Source organism: Cavia porcellus, unplaced genomic scaffold (genome assembly GCF_034190915.1).
Source record: "Cavia porcellus strain 051 isolate PalLab524CR breed Dunkin Hartley unplaced genomic scaffold, mCavPor4.1 scaffold_18, whole genome shotgun sequence".
Classification (NCBI taxonomy): Eukaryota; Metazoa; Chordata; class Mammalia; order Rodentia; family Caviidae; genus Cavia; species Cavia porcellus.
The window spans coordinates 54158373-54177419 of NW_026947501.1; the positions used below are offsets into that span (position 1 = coordinate 54158373).

The window sequence follows — 19047 nt, forward strand, 5'->3', positions numbered from 1 at the left end:
TTATACACTTAAATATACATGCAATTATATCCTTTAGAGCACTTTCTTTTCCTCTCTTTTTTACTATGACAATTATACATTTTGGGTTTTATTACTCCCACAGTTCTTATTACTTTCTATTTGAAGAGAATAAAATCCAATGTGACATAACAAAACAGAGTCAGTCAAATCAAAAGAATGGATATAGTATATAATATAAAAACGGAAGACAAAGTGATGATCATTGGTTACCATAATGCCTCTTGCTATCTTAAAAAGAATTGCCTATATCATCAGTTATAATAAAACTGAAAACATTAAAGAACAAAACCAATAAAAGCAAAACATTGGAGACATTGCAGGACTTCAAAAAAAGATAATATGCAAACCCAAAACCCAGGATTATTTTATGAAGCCACATGGAAGTAGGGTTTTAGGCTGCATGCAAATGCTTCTGCTCATAACATTTGGTCCACACAGTGAGAAACAGAAGCCACACACATGCATATTTGGGTCTTCGCTCATGCTGTCCTTGTCTTGTTTCTTGCTAGAGGTAAAAGTATTGACAGTTTCCCTGAGGCTTCGGCCCCCACTAGTGTTCCTTTGAGTGACATCAGTAACTGAAGATATGTGTCACAGGCTCTTCAGTAATGAGAGTAACTTTGTTAACCTGAAGTGATAAAGTGCAGTGAACAGGCTTCGTTTAGGACTTCACTGTCCCTCAGTAACTATCCTCAGAGGTACCTGAGGTTGTACGGAGAACAGAATCTTGAAGGGGGGGTGATGCTGTCCCTGGGCTTCCCGGGGCTTCCATGAAGGAAGGCTATAGGTCAGCCTGCCCTGCTCTCTCTCTGCTATGTGGTCCATTTCCCCCAGACAAACAGGCCTTCAGGTTGGCATTCAATTAAAATGCGACTTCTCAGGACAGGTAGAAAGTTTAGCTAATAGGTTTTGAGTCAGTTTATGTTATTTAAAGCCTATGTGATGTGTTTTCTTATAATGTACTGTTAGCTGATGTTGTTTTTTCACTCCTCAGTTGCTAGCTTGCAGAGAAGAAGAACGAGATGACAAGACAACGATAAAATGTGAAACTTCCCCTCTCTCCTCTCCGAAGTCCCTTCAGCTAGACAGGCTGCACACGGGGGCGTTGCAAATAGTCAGCCACGAGGACATCAGGGACATGCAAAAGTAAGGAGCAGGTCTCGTAGGCCACCAGACCCCTGAGAAACCTGCTTGTCTTAGTTTTTAAGAACATCTATTAATCTTTTCCTGTGAGAAAAACCAAGTTTTTAAAGAATTCTCAGCAAGCTCATTTGGTTGTGATTATTTAAACATTAGACCTAGAATGTGTTCTCCTGTTCTGCAGCTGTAGTGACATCCAGTGGAAAAGGCCATCTGTTTGGGCAAAGTTTAGAAAGAATAGGAATTATTTGAAATTAGCACTTGAGAGAAAAGCTCCATTTCTTCAGATCCCACACACTCACTTCTTTTAAGAACTTTCTTTCTATTCCTGGTGAAGAATTTGCCACACGGATGTGGCAGGTTCTGGATCGTGCTATTCTGTGGACAATCGGTGCCTCTCAGGTACCCTCCCACACTCTGGGTCTTCTAAGCTCTTGAGAGTCCCACATTGTCCCTATCCCTTTAGGAAGCATGTTCCATCAGGAGGCCATGAAGGCTTGGTTACTTATAGACTGTTGTTTTCCACACTTGCTCTTAGAAGCTTTTGTTCCATACCAGGCAGTATGATCAAGCAGGCACATTGGTCTCCACAGTGTCCTGAGAGATAGTACAGCTCTCACTTTGCAGGAGAGCAGGATCCAAGGAACCAGCCTGCAGGAGCTGCTGAGAGGGAAGGTGGAATTCCAGTTCTTCTGGCTTCTGAGACCTTGTTCTCTTTCCTGAGGGCTGAGTGTAAACCTCACTGGCTGAGCAAGGCCCCTGCAGAGGGTGTTCCCTTAGATGTCCAAACCAGGCAGGCTAGAGTACAGGCCTCCTCTGAGCAGGGAGCAACATCAGAGTCTTGGCTTTCCAGACATAGGTCTGTGGAAGCATGACTGGGACCCTGCATTGCTATGCATAGTGTGCTGTGGGTAAGAGACTGGAAAGGATCTTCAGGGAGTTGAAGTAGGAATATTAAAAATGCAGACTGTTTTGGTACATGTGAGTGGACTGTGGAGTTCTAAAGAGGGCATGTGGTAAAAGTCCATTTTCTTTCCTTCAAGATCAAAAAGTGCCCAGGATGGTCCTGTGAGCAATCCCAGTAGCAGTGACAGCAGGCAGGACTCGCCCCACAAAGCCCCAAAGAAGAAGGGCATCAAGTCCTCCATTGGTCGTTTGTTTGGCAAAAAGGAAAAGGGTCGGCCTGGACAAACTGGCAAAGAATCACCAGGACAAGGTGGGTGGGGTTTCGGCAGCTGTCCTAACTGCTGGGAATGGGAGAACGTGAACTTTGTCCTGTGTGCCTGCTGCAGGTGCGCAGTGCCCACGTGGAGTCATGGCTGAGGGTTCTCCAGAAAAGCCCAGTCTGCTTTCTCAGTCTGCCCATGTGTGAACCAAAGCAGAGCAGTGGACATTCATTTGGCGTGAATGAATAACCCTCATAAGTGCTACTTTACACTCTTGAACATTTGTATGTGTTTGCTTGGAAGCTTACCCTTCAGAAATTATTTAGCTCTCTAGCTGCAGAACCTTCAACCTATTTGTGAAACATATAACTTTGCCATGTTAATTTACTGTAAATTTGGGAGCTTTTCTGATTTTTTAATAGCTGTTCTTTCTGAAACAGAAACCTCATCTCAGGATGCGTTCCGACATAGCAAATTGGGAGGAAAGGATGAAAAAAATCGTCAACTTCAAAAACAGTAAGCTTTTTGTTATTTCTCCATCTCATGAAACAGTTTTCTGAGTTAACAGTCATTCTTAGCTGATTTTAAGTGTAATTTCTAGCTATGTAAATACATTGTCTTTTGAAAGATGAACCTAAAGCAGTGATAGAGCTTTCAGTGATACAAAGAGCTTGCTGCAGCATGCAAACCATAGGTTTGCCTCCATTGACCTAAAGCCTGTTTTAAGCCATCATGTCTGGTGAACAGAGGACATTTGGAAATCTTGACTGAATTCACACATGTATTCTCAGTCTACCTTTTCAGAGTTGTCTCCCAGGATGATAGAATGGGTAATAGTTAGGCTTGGCCATTTGAGCTCTGGCCGCTGAATCCTGGTTAATTCTCTAGTTAGCTGTGTGTCTCTGACAAAGTTACTTATCCTGTGCTTCAGTTTTCTCAACTGTCAAATGGCAGTTACAGTTGTTCATACATCATGTGGCTGTTTTCAGTTCAATAGAATTATATATGTGCATGTATATGTTTTATAACATGGACACAATTCCTAAATAAGTTACAATTACAGTCAGGCTTCTGAGACCTTGTTTTCTTTCCTGTTGACTGAGTGCATCCCTCAGTGCCTGAGCAAGGCCCCTGCAGAGGGTGTTCCCTTATGTGTCCAAACAAGGCAGGCTAGAGTACAGGCCTGCTCTGAGCAGGGAGCACATCAGAATCTTGGCTTTCCAGACACAGGTCTGTGGAAGCATTACTGGGACCCTGCATCACAATGCATATTGTACTGTGTGTAAGAGACTCGAAACGTTTTTTAGGAAGTTGAAGGTAGGAATATTAAAAATGCAGACTGTTCTTGTACGTGTGAATGGACTGTGGAGCTGGGAAGAGGGTGGTAAAAATCCATTTTATTTCTTTGAAGCTCAACAGGCTCCCAGGAAGGTCCTGTGAACAATCCCAGTACCAGTGACAGCAGGCAGGACGCGCTCCACAAAGCCCCAAAGAAGAAGAGCATCAAGTCCTCCACTGGTCGTTTGTTTGGCAAAAAGAAAAAGGGTCCGCCTGGACAAACTGGCAAAGAATCACCAAGACAAGGTGGGCCGGTTTTAGGCAGCTGTGCTAACTGCTGGGATTTGGAGAGCATGAGCTTTTTCCTATTTACCTGCCACAGGTGTCCAGTGCCCACAAGGAATCATGGCTGAGCATTCTCCAGACAGCCCAGTCTGCCCACATGTGAACCAGAGCAGAGCAGTGGACATTCATTTGGCGTGAATGAATAACCCTCTTATATGCTAATTTATACGCTTGAACATTTATATGTGTTTGCTCGGAAGCTTACACTTCAGAAATGATTCAGCTCTCTACCTGCAGAATCTTCTTCCTATTTGTGAAACATATAACTTTGCCATGTTAATTTACTCTAAATTTGGTGAATTTTCTTCTTTTTTGTAGCTGTTGTTTCTGAAACAGAAAACTCATCTCAGGATGCCTTCCAACTTAGCAAATTGGGAGGAAAGGATGAAAAAAATCATCAACTTCAAAAACAGTAAACTTTTTGTTATTTCTCCATCTCATGAAATATTTTTCTGAGTTAACAGTCATTCTTAGCTGATTTTAAGTGTAATTTCTAGCTATGTAAATACATTGTCTTTTGAAAGATGAACCTAAAGCAGTGATAGAGCTTTCAGTGATACAAAGAGCTTGCTGCAGCATGCACGCCATAGGTTTGCCTCCACTGACCTAAAGCCTGTTTTAAGCCATCATGTCTGGAGAACAGAGGACATTAGGAAGTCTTGACTGAATTCACACATGTATTCTCAGTCTACCTTTTCAGAGTGTTCTCCCAGGATAATAGAATGGGTAATAGTTAGGCTTGGCCATTTGAGCTCTGGCCGCTGAATCCTGGTTAATTCTCTAGTTAGCTGTGTGTCTCTGACAAAGTTACTTATCCTGTGCTTCAGTTTTCTCATCTGTCAAATGGCAGTTACAGTTGTTCGTACATCATGTGGCTGTTTTTCAGTTCAATAGAATTATATATGTGCATGTATATGTTTTATAACATGGACACAATTCCTAAATAAGTTACAATTACAGTCAGGCTTCTGAGACCTTGTTTTCTTTCCTGTTGACTGAGTGCATCCCTCAGTGCCTGAGCAAGGCCCCTGCAGAGGGTGTTCCCTTATGTGTCCAAACAAGGCAGGCTAGAGTATAGGCCTGCTCTGAGCAGGGAGCACATCAGAATCTTGGCTTTCCAGACACAGGTCTGTGGAAGCATTACTGGGACCCTGCATCACAATGCATATTGTACTGTGTGTAAGAGACTCGAAACGTTTTTTAGGAAGTTGAAGGTAGGAATATTAAAAATGCAGACTGTTCTTGTACGTGTGAATGGACTGTGGAGCTTGGAAGAGGGTGGTAAAAATCCATTTTATTTCTTTGAAGCTCAACAGGCTCCCAGGAAGGTCCTGTGAACAATCCCAGTACCAGTGACAGCAGGCAGGATGCGCTCCACAAAGCCCCAAAGAAGAAGAGCATCAAGTCCTCCACTGGTCGTTTGTTTGGCAAAAAGAAAAAGGTTCTGCCTGGACAAACTGGCAAAGAATCACCAAGACAAGGTGGGCCGGTTTTAGGCAGCTGTCCTAACTGCTGGGATTGGGAGAGCCTGAGATTTTTCCTATGTGCCTGCTGCAAGTGTCCAGTGCCCACGAGGAGTCATGGCTGAGCGTTCTTCTGACAGCCCAGTTTGCCCACATGTGAACCAGAGCAGAGCAGTGGAAATTCATTTGGCTTGAATGAATAACCCTCTTATATGCTAATTTATACGCTTGAACATTTATATGTGTTTGCTCGGGAGCTTACCCTTCAGAAATTATTCAGCTCTCTACCTGCAGAATCTTCTTCCTATTTGTGAAACATATAACTTTGCCATGTTAATTTACTCTAAATTTGGGGGCTTTTCTTCTTTTTTGTAGCTGTTGTTTCTGAAACACCAAACTCATCTCAGGATGCCTTCCAACTTAGCAAACTGGGAGGAAAGGATGAAAAAAATCGTCAACTTCAAAAACAGTAAGCTTTTTGTTATTTCTCCATCTCATGAAACAGTTTTCTGAGTTAACAGTCATTCTTAGCTGATTTTAAGTGTAATTTCTAGCTATGTAAATACATTGTCTTTTGAAAGATGAATCTAAAGCAGTGATAGAGCTTTCAGTGATACAAAGAGCTTGCTGCAGCATGCACGCCATAGGTTTGCCTCCATTGACCTAAAGGCTGTTTTAAGCCATCATGTCTGGAGAACCAAGGACATTTGGAAATTTTGACTTAACTCACACATTCATTCTCAGTCTCCCTTTGCAGACTTGTCTGCCTAGTGGACAGAGTGGTTAAGAGTTAGGCTTAGACATTTGAGCTCTGGCCGCTGAATCCTGGTTAATTCTCTAGTTAGCTGTGTGTCTCTGACAAAGTTACTTAGCTTGTGCTTCAGTTCTCTAAACTGTCAAATGGCAGTTACAGTTGTTCATACATCATGTGGTTTTTTTTCAGTTCAATAGAATTATATATGTGCACGTATATGTTTTAAAACATGGACACAGGTCCTAAATAAGTTACAATTATAGTCAGGCTTCTGATACCTTGTTCTCTTTCCTGTTGACTGAGTGCATCCCTCAGTGCCTGAGCAAAGCCCCTGCAGAGGGTGTTCCCTTATGTGTCCAAACCAAGCAGGCTAGAGTACAGGCCTGCTCTGAGCAGGGAGCACATCAGAATCTTGGCTTTCCAGACACTGGTCTGTGGAAGCATTACTGGGACCCTGAATCACAATGAATATTGTATTGTGTGTAAGAGAGTTGAAAAATTCTTTAGGAAGTTGAAGGTAGGAATATTAAAAATGCACACTTTTCTTGTACATGTGAATGGACTGTGGAGCTGTGAAGAGGGTGGTAAAAGTCCATTTTCTTTCCTTCAAGCTCAACAGGCTCCCAGGATGGTCCTGTGAGCGTTCCCAGCAGCAGTGACAGCAGGGAGGACCCACTCCACAAAGCTCTAAAGAAGAAGAGCATCAAGTCCTCCACTGGTCGTTTGTTTGGCAAAAAGGAAAAGGGTCCGCCTGGACAAACTGGCAAAGAATCACCAAGACAAGGTGGGCCGGTTTTAGGCAGCTGTCCTAACTGCTGGGATTGGGAGAGCATGAGCTTTTTCCTATTTACCTGCCACAGGTGTCCAGTGCCCACAAGGAATCATGGCTGAGCATTCTCCAGACAGCCCAGTCTGCCCACATGTGAACCAGAGCAGAGCAGTGGACATTCATTTGGCGTGAATGAATAACCCTCTTATATGCTAATTTATACGCTTGAACATTTATATGTGTTTGCTCGGAAGCTTACCCTTCAGAAATTATTCAGCTCTCTACCTGCAGAATCTTCTTCCTATTTGTGAAACATATAACTTTGCCATGTTAATTTACTCTAAATTTGGTGAATTTTCTTCTTTTTTGTAGCTGTTGTTTCTGAAGCCGAAAACTCATCTCAGGATGCCTTCCAACTTAGCAAATTGGGAGGAAAGGATGAAAAAAATCGTCAACTTCAAAAACAGTAAGCTTTTTGTTATTTCTCCATCTCATGAAACAGTTTTCTGAGTTAACAGTCATTCTTAGCTGATTTTAAGTGTAATTTCTAGCTATGTAAATACATTGTCTTTTGAAAGATGAACCTAAAGCAGTGATAGAGCTTTCAGTGATACAAAGAGCTTGCTGCAGCATGCACACCATAGGTTTGCCTCCATTGACCTAAAGCCTGTTTTAAGCCATCATGTCTTGTGAACAGAGGACATTTGGAAATCTTGACTGAATTCACACATGTATTCTCAGTCTACCTTTTCAGAGTTGTCTCCCAGGATGATAGAATGGGTAATAGTTAGGCTTGGCCATTTGAGCTCTGGCCGCTGAATCCTGGTTAATTCTCTAGTTAGCTGTGTGTCTCTGACAAAGTTACTTATCCTGTGCTTCAGTTTTCTCAACTGTCAAATGGCAGTTACAGTTGTTCATACATCATGTGGCTGTTTTTCAGTTCAATAGAATTATATATGTGCATGTATATGTTTTATAACATGGACACAATTCCTAAATAAGTTACAATTACAGTCAGGCTTCTGAGACCTTGTTTTCTTTCCTGTTGACTGAGTGCATCCCTCAGTGCCTGAGCAAGGCCCCTGCAGAGGGTGTTCCCTTATGTGTCCAAACAAGGCAGGCTAGAGTACAGGCCTGCTCTGAGCAGGGAGCACATCAGAATCTTGGCTTTCCAGACACAGGTCTGTGGAAGCATTACTGGGACCCTGCATCACAATGCATATTGTACTGTGTGTAAGAGACTCGAAACGTTTTTTAGGAAGTTGAAGGTAGGAATATTAAAAATGCAGACTGTTCTTGTACGTGTGAATGGACTGTGGAGCTGGGAAGAGGGTGGTAAAAATCCATTTTATTTCTTTGAAGCTCAACAGGCTCCCAGGAAGGTCCTGTGAACAATCCCAGTACCAGTGACAGCAGGCAGGACGCGCTCCACAAAGCCCCAAAGAAGAAGAGCATCAAGTCCTCCACTGGTCGTTTGTTTGGCAAAAAGAAAAAGGTTCTGCCTGGACAAACTGGCAAAGAATCACCAAGACAAGGTGGGCCGGTTTTAGGCAGCTGTCCTAACTGCTGGGATTGGGAGAGCCTGAGATTTTTCCTATGTGCCTGCTGCAAGTGTCCAGTGCCCACGAGGAGTCATGGCTGAGCGTTCTTCTGACAGCCCAGTTTGCCCACATGTGAACCAGAGCAGAGCAGTGGAAATTCATTTGGCTTGAATGAATAACCCTCTTATATGCTAATTTATACGCTTGAACATTTATATGTGTTTGCTCGGGAGCTTACCCTTCAGAAATTATTCAGCTCTCTACCTGCAGAATCTTCTTCCTATTTGTGAAACATATAACTTTGCCATGTTAATTTACTCTAAATTTGGGGGCTTTTCTTCTTTTTTGTAGCTGTTGTTTCTGAAACACCAAACTCATCTCAGGATGCCTTCCAACTTAGCAAACTGGGAGGAAAGGATGAAAAAAATCGTCAACTTCAAAAACAGTAAGCTTTTTGTTATTTCTCCATCTCATGAAACAGTTTTCTGAGTTAACAGTCATTCTTAGCTGATTTTAAGTGTAATTTCTAGCTATGTAAATACATTGTCTTTTGAAAGATGAATCTAAAGCAGTGATAGAGCTTTCAGTGATACAAAGAGCTTGCTGCAGCATGCACGCCATAGGTTTGCCTCCATTGACCTAAAGGCTGTTTTAAGCCATCATGTCTGGAGAACCAAGGACATTTGGAAATTTTGACTTAACTCACACATTCATTCTCAGTCTCCCTTTGCAGACTTGTCTGCCTAGTGGACAGAGTGGTTAAGAGTTAGGCTTAGACATTTGAGCTCTGGCCGCTGAATCCTGGTTAATTCTCTAGTTAGCTGTGTGTCTCTGACAAAGTTACTTAGCTTGTGCTTCAGTTCTCTAAACTGTCAAATGGCAGTTACAGTTGTTCATACATCATGTGGTTTTTTTTCAGTTCAATAGAATTATATATGTGCACGTATATGTTTTAAAACATGGACACAGGTCCTAAATAAGTTACAATTATAGTCAGGCTTCTGAGACCTTGTTCTCTTTCCTGTTGACTGAGTGCATCCCTCAGTGCCTGAGCAAAGCCCCTGCAGAGGGTGTTCCCTTATGTGTCCAAACCAAGCAGGCTAGAGTACAGGCCTGCTCTGAGCAGGGAGCACATCAGAATCTTGGCTTTCCAGACACTGGTCTGTGGAAGCATTACTGGGACCCTGAATCACAATGAATATTGTATTGTGTGTAAGAGAGTTGAAAAATTCTTTAGGAAGTTGAAGGTAGGAATATTAAAAATGCACACTTTTCTTGTACATGTGAATGGACTGTGGAGCTGTGAAGAGGGTGGTAAAAGTCCATTTTCTTTCCTTCAAGCTCAACAGGCTCCCAGGATGGTCCTGTGAGCGTTCCCAGCAGCAGTGACAGCAGGGAGGACCCACTCCACAAAGCTCTAAAGAAGAAGAGCATCAAGTCCTCCACTGGTCGTTTGTTTGGCAAAAAGGAAAAGGGTCCGCCTGGACAAACTGGCAAAGAATCACCAAGACAAGGTGGGCCGGTTTTAGGCAGCTGTCCTAACTGCTGGGATTGGGAGAGCATGCGCTTTTTCCTATGTACCTGCCACAGGTGTCCAGTGCCCACAAGGAATCATGGCTGAGCATTCTCCAGACAGCCCAGTCTGCCCACATGTGAACCAGAGCAGAGCAGTGGACATTCATTTGGCGTGAATGAATAACCCTCTTATATGCTAATTTATACGCTTGAACATTTATATGTGTTTGCTCGGAAGCTTACCCTTCAGAAATTATTCAGCTCTCTACCTGCAGAATCTTCTTCCTATTTGTGAAACATATAACTTTGCCATGTTAATTTACTCTTAATTTGGTGAATTTTCTTCTTTTTTGTAGCTGTTGTTTCTGAAGCCGAAAACTCATCTCAGGATGCCTTCCAACTTAGCAAATTGGGAGGAAAGGATGAAAAAAATCGTCAACTTCAAAAACAGTAAGCTTTTTGTTATTTCTCCATCTCATGAAACATTTTTCTGAGTTAACAGTCATTCTTAGCTGATTTTAAGTGTAATTTCTAGCTATGTAAATACATTGTCTTTTGAAAGATGAACCTAAAGCAGTGATAGAGCTTTCAGTGATACAAAGAGCTTGCTGCAGCATGCACACCATAGGTTTGCCTCCATTGACCTAAAGCCTGTTTTAAGCCATCATGTCTTGTGAACAGAGGACATTTGGAAATCTTGACTGAATTCACACATGTATTCTCAGTCTACCTTTTCAGAGTTGTCTCCCAGGATGATAGAATGGGTAATAGTTAGGCTTGGCCATTTGAGCTCTGGCCGCTGAATCCTGGTTAATTCTCTAGTTAGCTGTGTGTCTCTGACAAAGTTACTTATCCTGTGCTTCAGTTTTCTCAACTGTCAAATGGCAGTTACAGTTGTTCGTACATCATGTGGCTGTTTTTCAGTTCAATAGAATTATATATGTGCATGTATATGTTTTATAACATGGACACAATTCCTAAATAAGTTACAATTACAGTCAGGCTTCTGAGACCTTGTTTTCTTTCCTGTTGACTGAGTGCATCCCTCAGTGCCTGAGCAAGGCCCCTGCAGAGGGTGTTCCCTTATGTGTCCAAACAAGGCAGGCTAGAGTACAGGCCTGCTCTGAGCAGGGAGCACATCAGAATCTTGGCTTTCCAGACACAGGTCTGTGGAAGCATTACTGGGACCCTGCATCACAATGCATATTGTACTGTGTGTAAGAGACTCGAAACGTTTTTTAGGAAGTTGAAGGTAGGAATATTAAAAATGCAGACTGTTCTTGTACGTGTGAATGGACTGTGGAGCTGGGAAGAGGGTGGTAAAAATCCATTTTATTTCTTTGAAGCTCAACAGGCTCCCAGGAAGGTCCTGTGAACAATCCCAGTACCAGTGACAGCAGGCAGGATGCGCTCCACAAAGCCCCAAAGAAGAAGAGCATCAAGTCCTCCACTGGTCGTTTGTTTGGCAAAAAGAAAAAGGTTCTGCCTGGACAAACTGGCAAAGAATCACCAAGACAAGGTGGGCCGGTTTTAGGCAGCTGTCCTAACTGCTGGGATTGGGAGAGCCTGAGATTTTTCCTATGTGCCTGCTGCAAGTGTCCAGTGCCCACGAGGAGTCATGGCTGAGCATTCTCCAGACAGCCCAGTGTGCCCACATGTGAACCAGAGCAGAGCAGTGGACATTCATTTGGCGTGAATGAATAACCCTCTTATATGCTAATTTATACTCTTGAACATTTATATGTGTTTGCTCGGAAGCTTACCCTTCAGAAATTATTCAGCTCTCTACCTGCAGAATCTTCTTCCTATTTGTGAAACATATAACTTTGCCATGTTAATTTACTCTTAATTTGGGGGCTTTTCTTCTTTTTTGTAGCTGTTGTTTCTGAAGCCGAAAACTCATCTCAGGATGCCTTCCAACTTAGCAAATTGGGAGGAAAGGATGAAAAAAATCGTCAACTTCAAAAACAGTAAGCTTTTTGTTATTTCTCCATCTCATGAAACAGTTTTCTGAGTTAACAGTCATTCTTAGCTGATTGTAAGTGTAATTTCTAGCTATGTAAATACATTGTCTTTTGAAAGATGAACCTAAAGCAGTGATAGAGCTTTCAGTGATACAAAGAGCTTGCTGCAGCATGCACGCCATAGGTTTGCCTCCATTGACCTAAAGCCTGTTTTAAGCCATCATGTCTGGTGAACAGAGGACATTTGGAAATCTTGACTGAATTCACACATGTATTCTCAGTCTACCTTTTCAGAGTTGTCTCCCAGGATGATAGAATGGGTAATAGTTAGGCTTGGCCATTTGAGCTCTGGCCGCTGAATCCTGGTTAATTCTCTAGTTAGCTGTGTGTCTCTGACAAAGTTACTTATCCTGTGCTTCAGTTTTCTCAACTGTCAAATGGCAGTTACAGTTGTTCGTACATCATGTGGCTGTTTTTCAGTTCAATAGAATTATATATGTGCATGTATATGTTTTATAACATGGACACAATTCCTAAATAAGTTACAATTACAGTCAGGCTTCTGAGACCTTGTTTTCTTTCCTGTTGACTGAGTGCATCCCTCAGTGCCTGAGCAAGGCCCCTGCAGAGGGTGTTCCCTTATGTGTCCAAACAAGGCAGGCTAGAGTACAGGCCTGCTCTGAGCAGGGAGCACATCAGAATCTTGGCTTTCCAGACACAGGTCTGTGGAAGCATTACTGGGACCCTGCATCACAATGCATATTGTACTGTGTGTAAGAGACTCGAAACGTTTTTTAGGAAGTTGAAGGTAGGAATATTAAAAATGCAGACTGTTCTTGTACGTGTGAATGGACTGTGGAGCTGGGAAGAGGGTGGTAAAAATCCATTTTATTTCTTTGAAGCTCAACAGGCTCCCAGGAAGGTCCTGTGAACAATCCCAGTACCAGTGACAGCAGGCAGGATGCGCTCCACAAAGCCCCAAAGAAGAAGAGCATCAAGTCCTCCACTGGTCGTTTGTTTGGCAAAAAGAAAAAGGTTCTGCCTGGACAAACTGGCAAAGAATCACCAAGACAAGGTGGGCCGGTTTTAGGCAGCTGTCCTAACTGCTGGGATTGGGAGAGCCTGAGATTTTTCCTATGTGCCTGCTGCAAGTGTCCAGTGCCCACGAGGAGTCATGGCTGAGCATTCTCCAGACAGCCCAGTGTGCCCACATGTGAACCAGAGCAGAGCAGTGGACATTCATTTGGCGTGAATGAATAACCCTCTTATATGCTAATTTATACTCTTGAACATTTATATGTGTTTGCTCGGAAGCTTACCCTTCAGAAATTATTCAGCTCTCTACCTGCAGAATCTTCTTCCTATTTGTGAAACATATAACTTTGCCATGTTAATTTACTCTTAATTTGGGGGCTTTTCTTCTTTTTTGTAGCTGTTGTTTCTGAAACACCAAACTCATCTCAGGATGCCTTCCAACTTAGCAAACTGGGAGGAAAGGATGAAAAAAATCGTCAACTTCAAAAACAGTAAGCTTTTTGTTATTTCTCCATCTCATGAAACAGTTTTCTGAGTTAACAGTCATTCTTAGCTGATTGTAAGTGTAATTTCTAGCTATGTAAATACATTGTCTTTTGAAAGATGAACCTAAAGCAGTGATAGAGCTTTCAGTGATACAAAGAGCTTGCTGCAGCATGCACGCCATAGGTTTGCCTCCATTGACCTAAAGCCTGTTTTAAGCCATCATGTCTGGTGAACAGAGGACATTTGGAAATCTTGACTGAATTCACACATGTATTCTCAGTCTACCTTTTCAGAGTTGTCTCCCAGGATGATAGAATGGGTAATAGTTAGGCTTGGCCATTTGAGCTCTGGCCGCTGAATCCTGGTTAATTCTCTAGTTAGCTGTGTGTCTCTGACAAAGTTACTTATCCTGTGCTTCAGTTTTCTCAACTGTCAAATGGCAGTTACAGTTGTTCATACATCATGTGGCTGTTTTTCAGTTCAATAGAATTATATATGTGCATGTATATGTTTTATAACATGGACACAATTCCTAAATAAGTTACAATTACAGTCAGGCTTCTGAGACCTTGTTTTCTTTCCTGTTGACTGAGTGCATCCCTCAGTGCCTGAGCAAGGCCCCTGCAGAGGGTGTTCCCTTATGTGTCCAAACAAGGCAGGCTAGAGTACAGGCCTGCTCTGAGCAGGGAGCACATCAGAATCTTGGCTTTCCAGACACAGGTCTGTGGAAGCATTACTGGGACCCTGCATCACAATGCATATTGTACTGTGTGTAAGAGACTCAAAACGTTTTTTAGGAAGTTGAAGGTAGGAATGTTAAAAATGCAGACTGTTCTTGTATGTGTGAATGGACTGTGGATCTGGGAAGAGGGTGGTAAAAATCCATTTTATTTCTTTGAAGCTCAACAGGCTCCCAGGAAGGTCCTGTGAACAATCCCAGTACCAGTGACAGCAGGCAGGACTCGCCCCACAAAGCCCCAAAGAAGAAGGGCATCAAGTCCTCCACTGGTTGTTTGTTTGGCAAAAAGGAAAAGGGTCCGCCTGGACAAACTGGCAAAGAATCACCAAGACAAGGTGGGCCGGTTTTAGGCAGCTGTCCTAACTGCTGGGATTGGGAGAGCGTGAGATTTTTCCTATGTGCCTGCTGCAGGTGTCCAGTGCCCACGAGGAGTCATGGCTGAGCGTTCTTCTGACAGCCCAGTCTGCCCACATGTGAACCAGAGCAGAGCAGTGGACATTCATTTGGCGTGAATGAATAACCCTCTTATGTGCTAATTTATACGCTTGAACATGTATATGTGTTTGCTCGGAAGCTTACCCTTCAGAAATTATTCAGCTCTCTACCTGCAGAATCTTCTTCCTATTTGTGAAACATGAAACTTTGCCCTGTTAATTTACTCTAAATTTGGGGAATTTTCTTCTCTTTTGTAGCCGTTGTTTCTGAAACGGAAAACTCATCTCAGGATGCCTTCCAACTTAGCAAATTGGGAGGAAAGGATGAAAAAAATCCTCAACTTCAAAAAAAGTAAGCTTTTTGTTATTTCTCCATCTCATGAAACAGTTTTCTGAGTTAACCATCATTCTTAGCTGATTTTAAGTGTAATTTCTAGCTATTGTAAATACATTGTCTTTTGAAAGATGAACCTAAAGCAGTGATAGAGCTTTCAGTGGTACAAAGAGCTTGCTGCAACATGCATGCCATAGGTTTGCCTCCATTGACCTAAAGCCTGTTTTAAGCCATCATGTCTGGAGAACAGAGGACATTTGGAAACTTTGACTGAACTCACATGTGTATTCTCAGTCTTCCTTTGCAGAGTTGTCTCTCTAGATGATAGAATGGGTAATAGTTAGGCTTGGCCATTTGAGCTTTGGCCGCTGAATCCTGGTTAATTCTCTAGTTAGCTGTCTGACAACATTATTTAGCTTAGGCTTCAGTTTTCTCAACTGTCAAATGACTGTTACAGTTGTTCATGCATCGTGTGGCTTTTTCTCAGTTTGATAGAATTATATATGTGCATGTATATGTTTTAAAACATGGACACAAGTCCTAAATAAGCTATAATTAAGGTCACTGTGGTGACTTCTATTGTTTACACAAGTGGTCCTCCAGAAGCATTTACCGTGATATAATTTTACATTTTATCTGAGATTGGATCTCTACTTTACAGTGTATTATTGAACTATAATCCTCTACTAAATCTTAAGGGGCTGAGGAGTGGAGTATAAGTGAGAGCGTACTGGCTTGACATACCATCCCTAGGCCCACATAAAGATAGATTCTGAAAATAATATATGTTCCGAATGATTTTGCATAGGGGAGCACAGGCACCAACATATCAGGGAAGTATGTACACTTCTCTGATGTAGGATTGGTTGTGTAAGCTGATCACACCCAAAACTAGAGTTATAAGTGAACTAGATAGGTTGAGACATTTTCCTAGTGAGATGATTAATAAAATATCAATCAAAAAGCTTTCTGCAACAAAATCAGACAGTATGTAATGTCTAAGAGGTACAATTTGAACTTGACAGTAGGGAAAGTTTGAAAGCCTAAGGTAAGATGGGCACACTGGTCTTGAGAAAAGGTGAAAGTTGGTGGGTTCTTGGATAAATTTGTATATGGGAAACATCAGGTGTCCACTTCTCAGTGAAGCCAGTACTGTGTGGAACTCAGAGTGCAAAGGCCCTGACACTAGTGTTGCACTCGAATCCCTAGGAACCCTTTCTGCTGGAAAGTTATGAAATCTCACTCATTTTAGTTGTCTTCTCTGAATTCATGACTGCCTTTTTTTTTTAAACTTCTATTGGTATGTGTTTGCAGTACATAATAATCATGTTGGTTCTTGGGAGTTGATACATGTCCATGACACATTTCTATTCTTTATTTTCCACCATCCTTGTATTTTGCCAGAATCCCATTCATGCATTTCTCTTATAAACCCTTGTCATGTATACAGATTAAAAATAAGACTATTAAAAAGAAATATATATATATATATAAGATATATATATCAATATCAATATATATATTATATATATATATATATATATATATATATATCAAACATACCAGACTATAAGCCAAAACACATATAAAAGATGGAACACAATTGTACTAAGTCGAAGTATTCCTTTAGATATATTTTCCATGCTGAGTTACAATAACTTTTTTCTTCTATTGTCTGTCTTTTATTTCATAGCTAACTTATATATGAAGTTTTTCATATTATAATGAGTCTTTTGTTTTTTATTTTATTCATTTATTTTTTGAGACAAGAATCATACTTTGTAATTCAGGCTGGACTGAACTCACAGCAGTCCTCCTGATTTAGTTGCCCAAGTGGTGGGATTACAGGCATGTGCTACCGCACTTGGCCATAGTAACTGTTTTAAGCAGCTCAACAGTGATGACATGCCATTGCAGGTGAAATTCTGTTATGGAAACATTCTATACAAATACTCAATCTTTGGTGCTCTGTAAATAGAATTTTATAGTACCATTTAACCACAAAATCTGAACTGTGTAAAAGTCTTTTATAATAATTTAAGCAATGAGCAGTTGGCTTTGTGGAGCTTAATATTAAAGCTAGTCATTTTCCCTCTCGAAACCATGCTAAAGAAATAGTGTTGCCTAGATTTTGCCAGTGCCTTTTATTTCACGTGCTCATTTCAATGTAATAAAAACAACAGCAGCACAGCTTGATCATTCACCCCATTGCCTTCTGAAGTTTATGTTTCATGGAAGAGAAGAAATAATTTTCCTAATATGTTTGGCTATTTTGCTGGGGATGTGGCTTGGTAGTGTAGTACTCTTAGCATGCATTAAGGCCTTAGGTTCAATCCCCAGTACCACAATAAAAGCAAAAAACAGAAAACCAAAATGTTTCCCTGTTGTAAAAATTGACTTTCTAACTCTCAAGAAGTGTGTGTGCACCCTCAGGACAGGCTTTGAATTATTTGCCCAAACACATGATTAAATTGCACACCAGGCATGCATGTTTACAGGTGTGTGTGTGTGTGTGTGTGTGTGTGTGTGTGTGTGTGTGTGTGGTGGTAGGGAGGGAGATTTCTCGGTAGCAAGGAGATTCAAGTTTATGCTGCTTACTCCAAACATCTGTTGTGGCTGTTTCAAGGTGTCTAAGAATGGGTCTTTGCTCTGTACTTTATAGTTCTATGTGGGATGCATATGTGATTTCTCAACCATAGTAGAAAGTTCATAGGGAAAATTCTAAAGTAGTCATCTGACTATGGTGGGCAGTTTTGTGATATCTGTCAGATAACCTGAATTGTAATTGATTTGAAGAAAAAAAGTATTTTGTGAATACAGGGTACAGTTTAATACTTTGAGCATTATTGTTTTGTTTTGTTTTGTTTTTTTGTTTTTTTTTTTGTTTTGTTTTTGTTTTTCTGAGACAGGTCTCACTATGCAGTTCAGGCTGGCTTTGAGCTCACTTTGTAGCTCAGGCTGACCTCAAACTCACAATGATCCTCCTGCCTCAGCCTCTCAAGTGCTGGAATTACAGGCATGCACAACCACATCCAGCTACTTTGAGCATTCTTGATGTAATAAAAAACTGTTCTGTGAATACAGAGTACAGTTCAACACTTTGGTACTTTCTCAGAAATACAGTACTTCTTGTGATGAGCCCTAACTTGGCTGTAGGCCATGCTCCTTGCCGCTGAACCACTAGCCTATCACATTGACTGAAGGAGGGTTCCCAGGACTCAGTGCACATATTGACCAGCTGAACTCATGCTCTCTGAGAATTACTGGAAGAATTTGATGCTCTGCTGACACTTGAGGTGCTCAGTAGTCAATGCAACTATCAGCATGACTCAGACTGGAGTCCGTTCATCAGCTCATAGAATGCTGTGTGAAGTTTCAAAACATGGATCTCCAACTCACCTTTGTCTTTGTAGTGCTCTCCTTCCGGTTGCGTGGCATTGTGGTGCATTTGCTGTGGGAAGTTGGTTACACATGGAGCCATACTCAGTGGTACTCTGAATCATATAGTGTGGAGTGCTGGTGTTACCAGCTTTGGGTTCTCTGCTAAACTTCCCAAGAGTATATTTCTGTTTGGTGAGAAAAGTTGCTTCCATTCCTCACTTGTCAAAACAACACACTGGTCCCCAGTACTCTTCCTCACAGTGTGACTAGCATGTGAAATGTGAGCCTGAGCTGCAGCCATGAGAAAGGGTCTCCTTAGCCCTTGTGCAAGACCCCTGAAGTTGAAAAGTGTCCCATCTCTTGGAAATACAGTCATGTATTTACTATGGAGAGTTAAAGTTCTTGCTATATGTCACTTAGATAATGTTTATTCTGCAGAAACTCGCACAAGCTTCTTGAAATGAAGGGCAGCTTTACCATTGTGCTTTTGCCTACATTATAAAATATATCATAATTCATAGATTACATGACATTTTTTGTACCAGGGATCAAACTCACAACCTCACACTTGCCAGGCAGGCCCTTAAGCTGCTGAGCTAAATCCCTGGCCTTCACGTAACTTTTATTTTACGCATTTGTTCCCCAGAGAATTTAGTGTATTTTGGTCCAAGAGAATACAGCA

The 19047-nt window shown here is 41.7% G+C and overlaps 1 protein-coding gene across 1 annotated transcript in view; it reads left to right on the top strand.

The window, feature by feature from the left end:
- LOC134471452 (liprin-alpha-1-like) overlaps positions 1–19047 on the top strand; it is a 63511-nt gene that overhangs the window by 21242 nt on the left and 23222 nt on the right. Inside the window, exons 7-9 of the mRNA XM_063230345.1 lie at positions 1016–1167; positions 2205–2479; positions 14882–15002. Coding sequence (XP_063086415.1) covers positions 1016–1167; positions 2205–2479; positions 14882–15002 — 548 coding nt within the window. The remainder of the gene's footprint in view (positions 1–1015; positions 1168–2204; positions 2480–14881; positions 15003–19047) is intronic.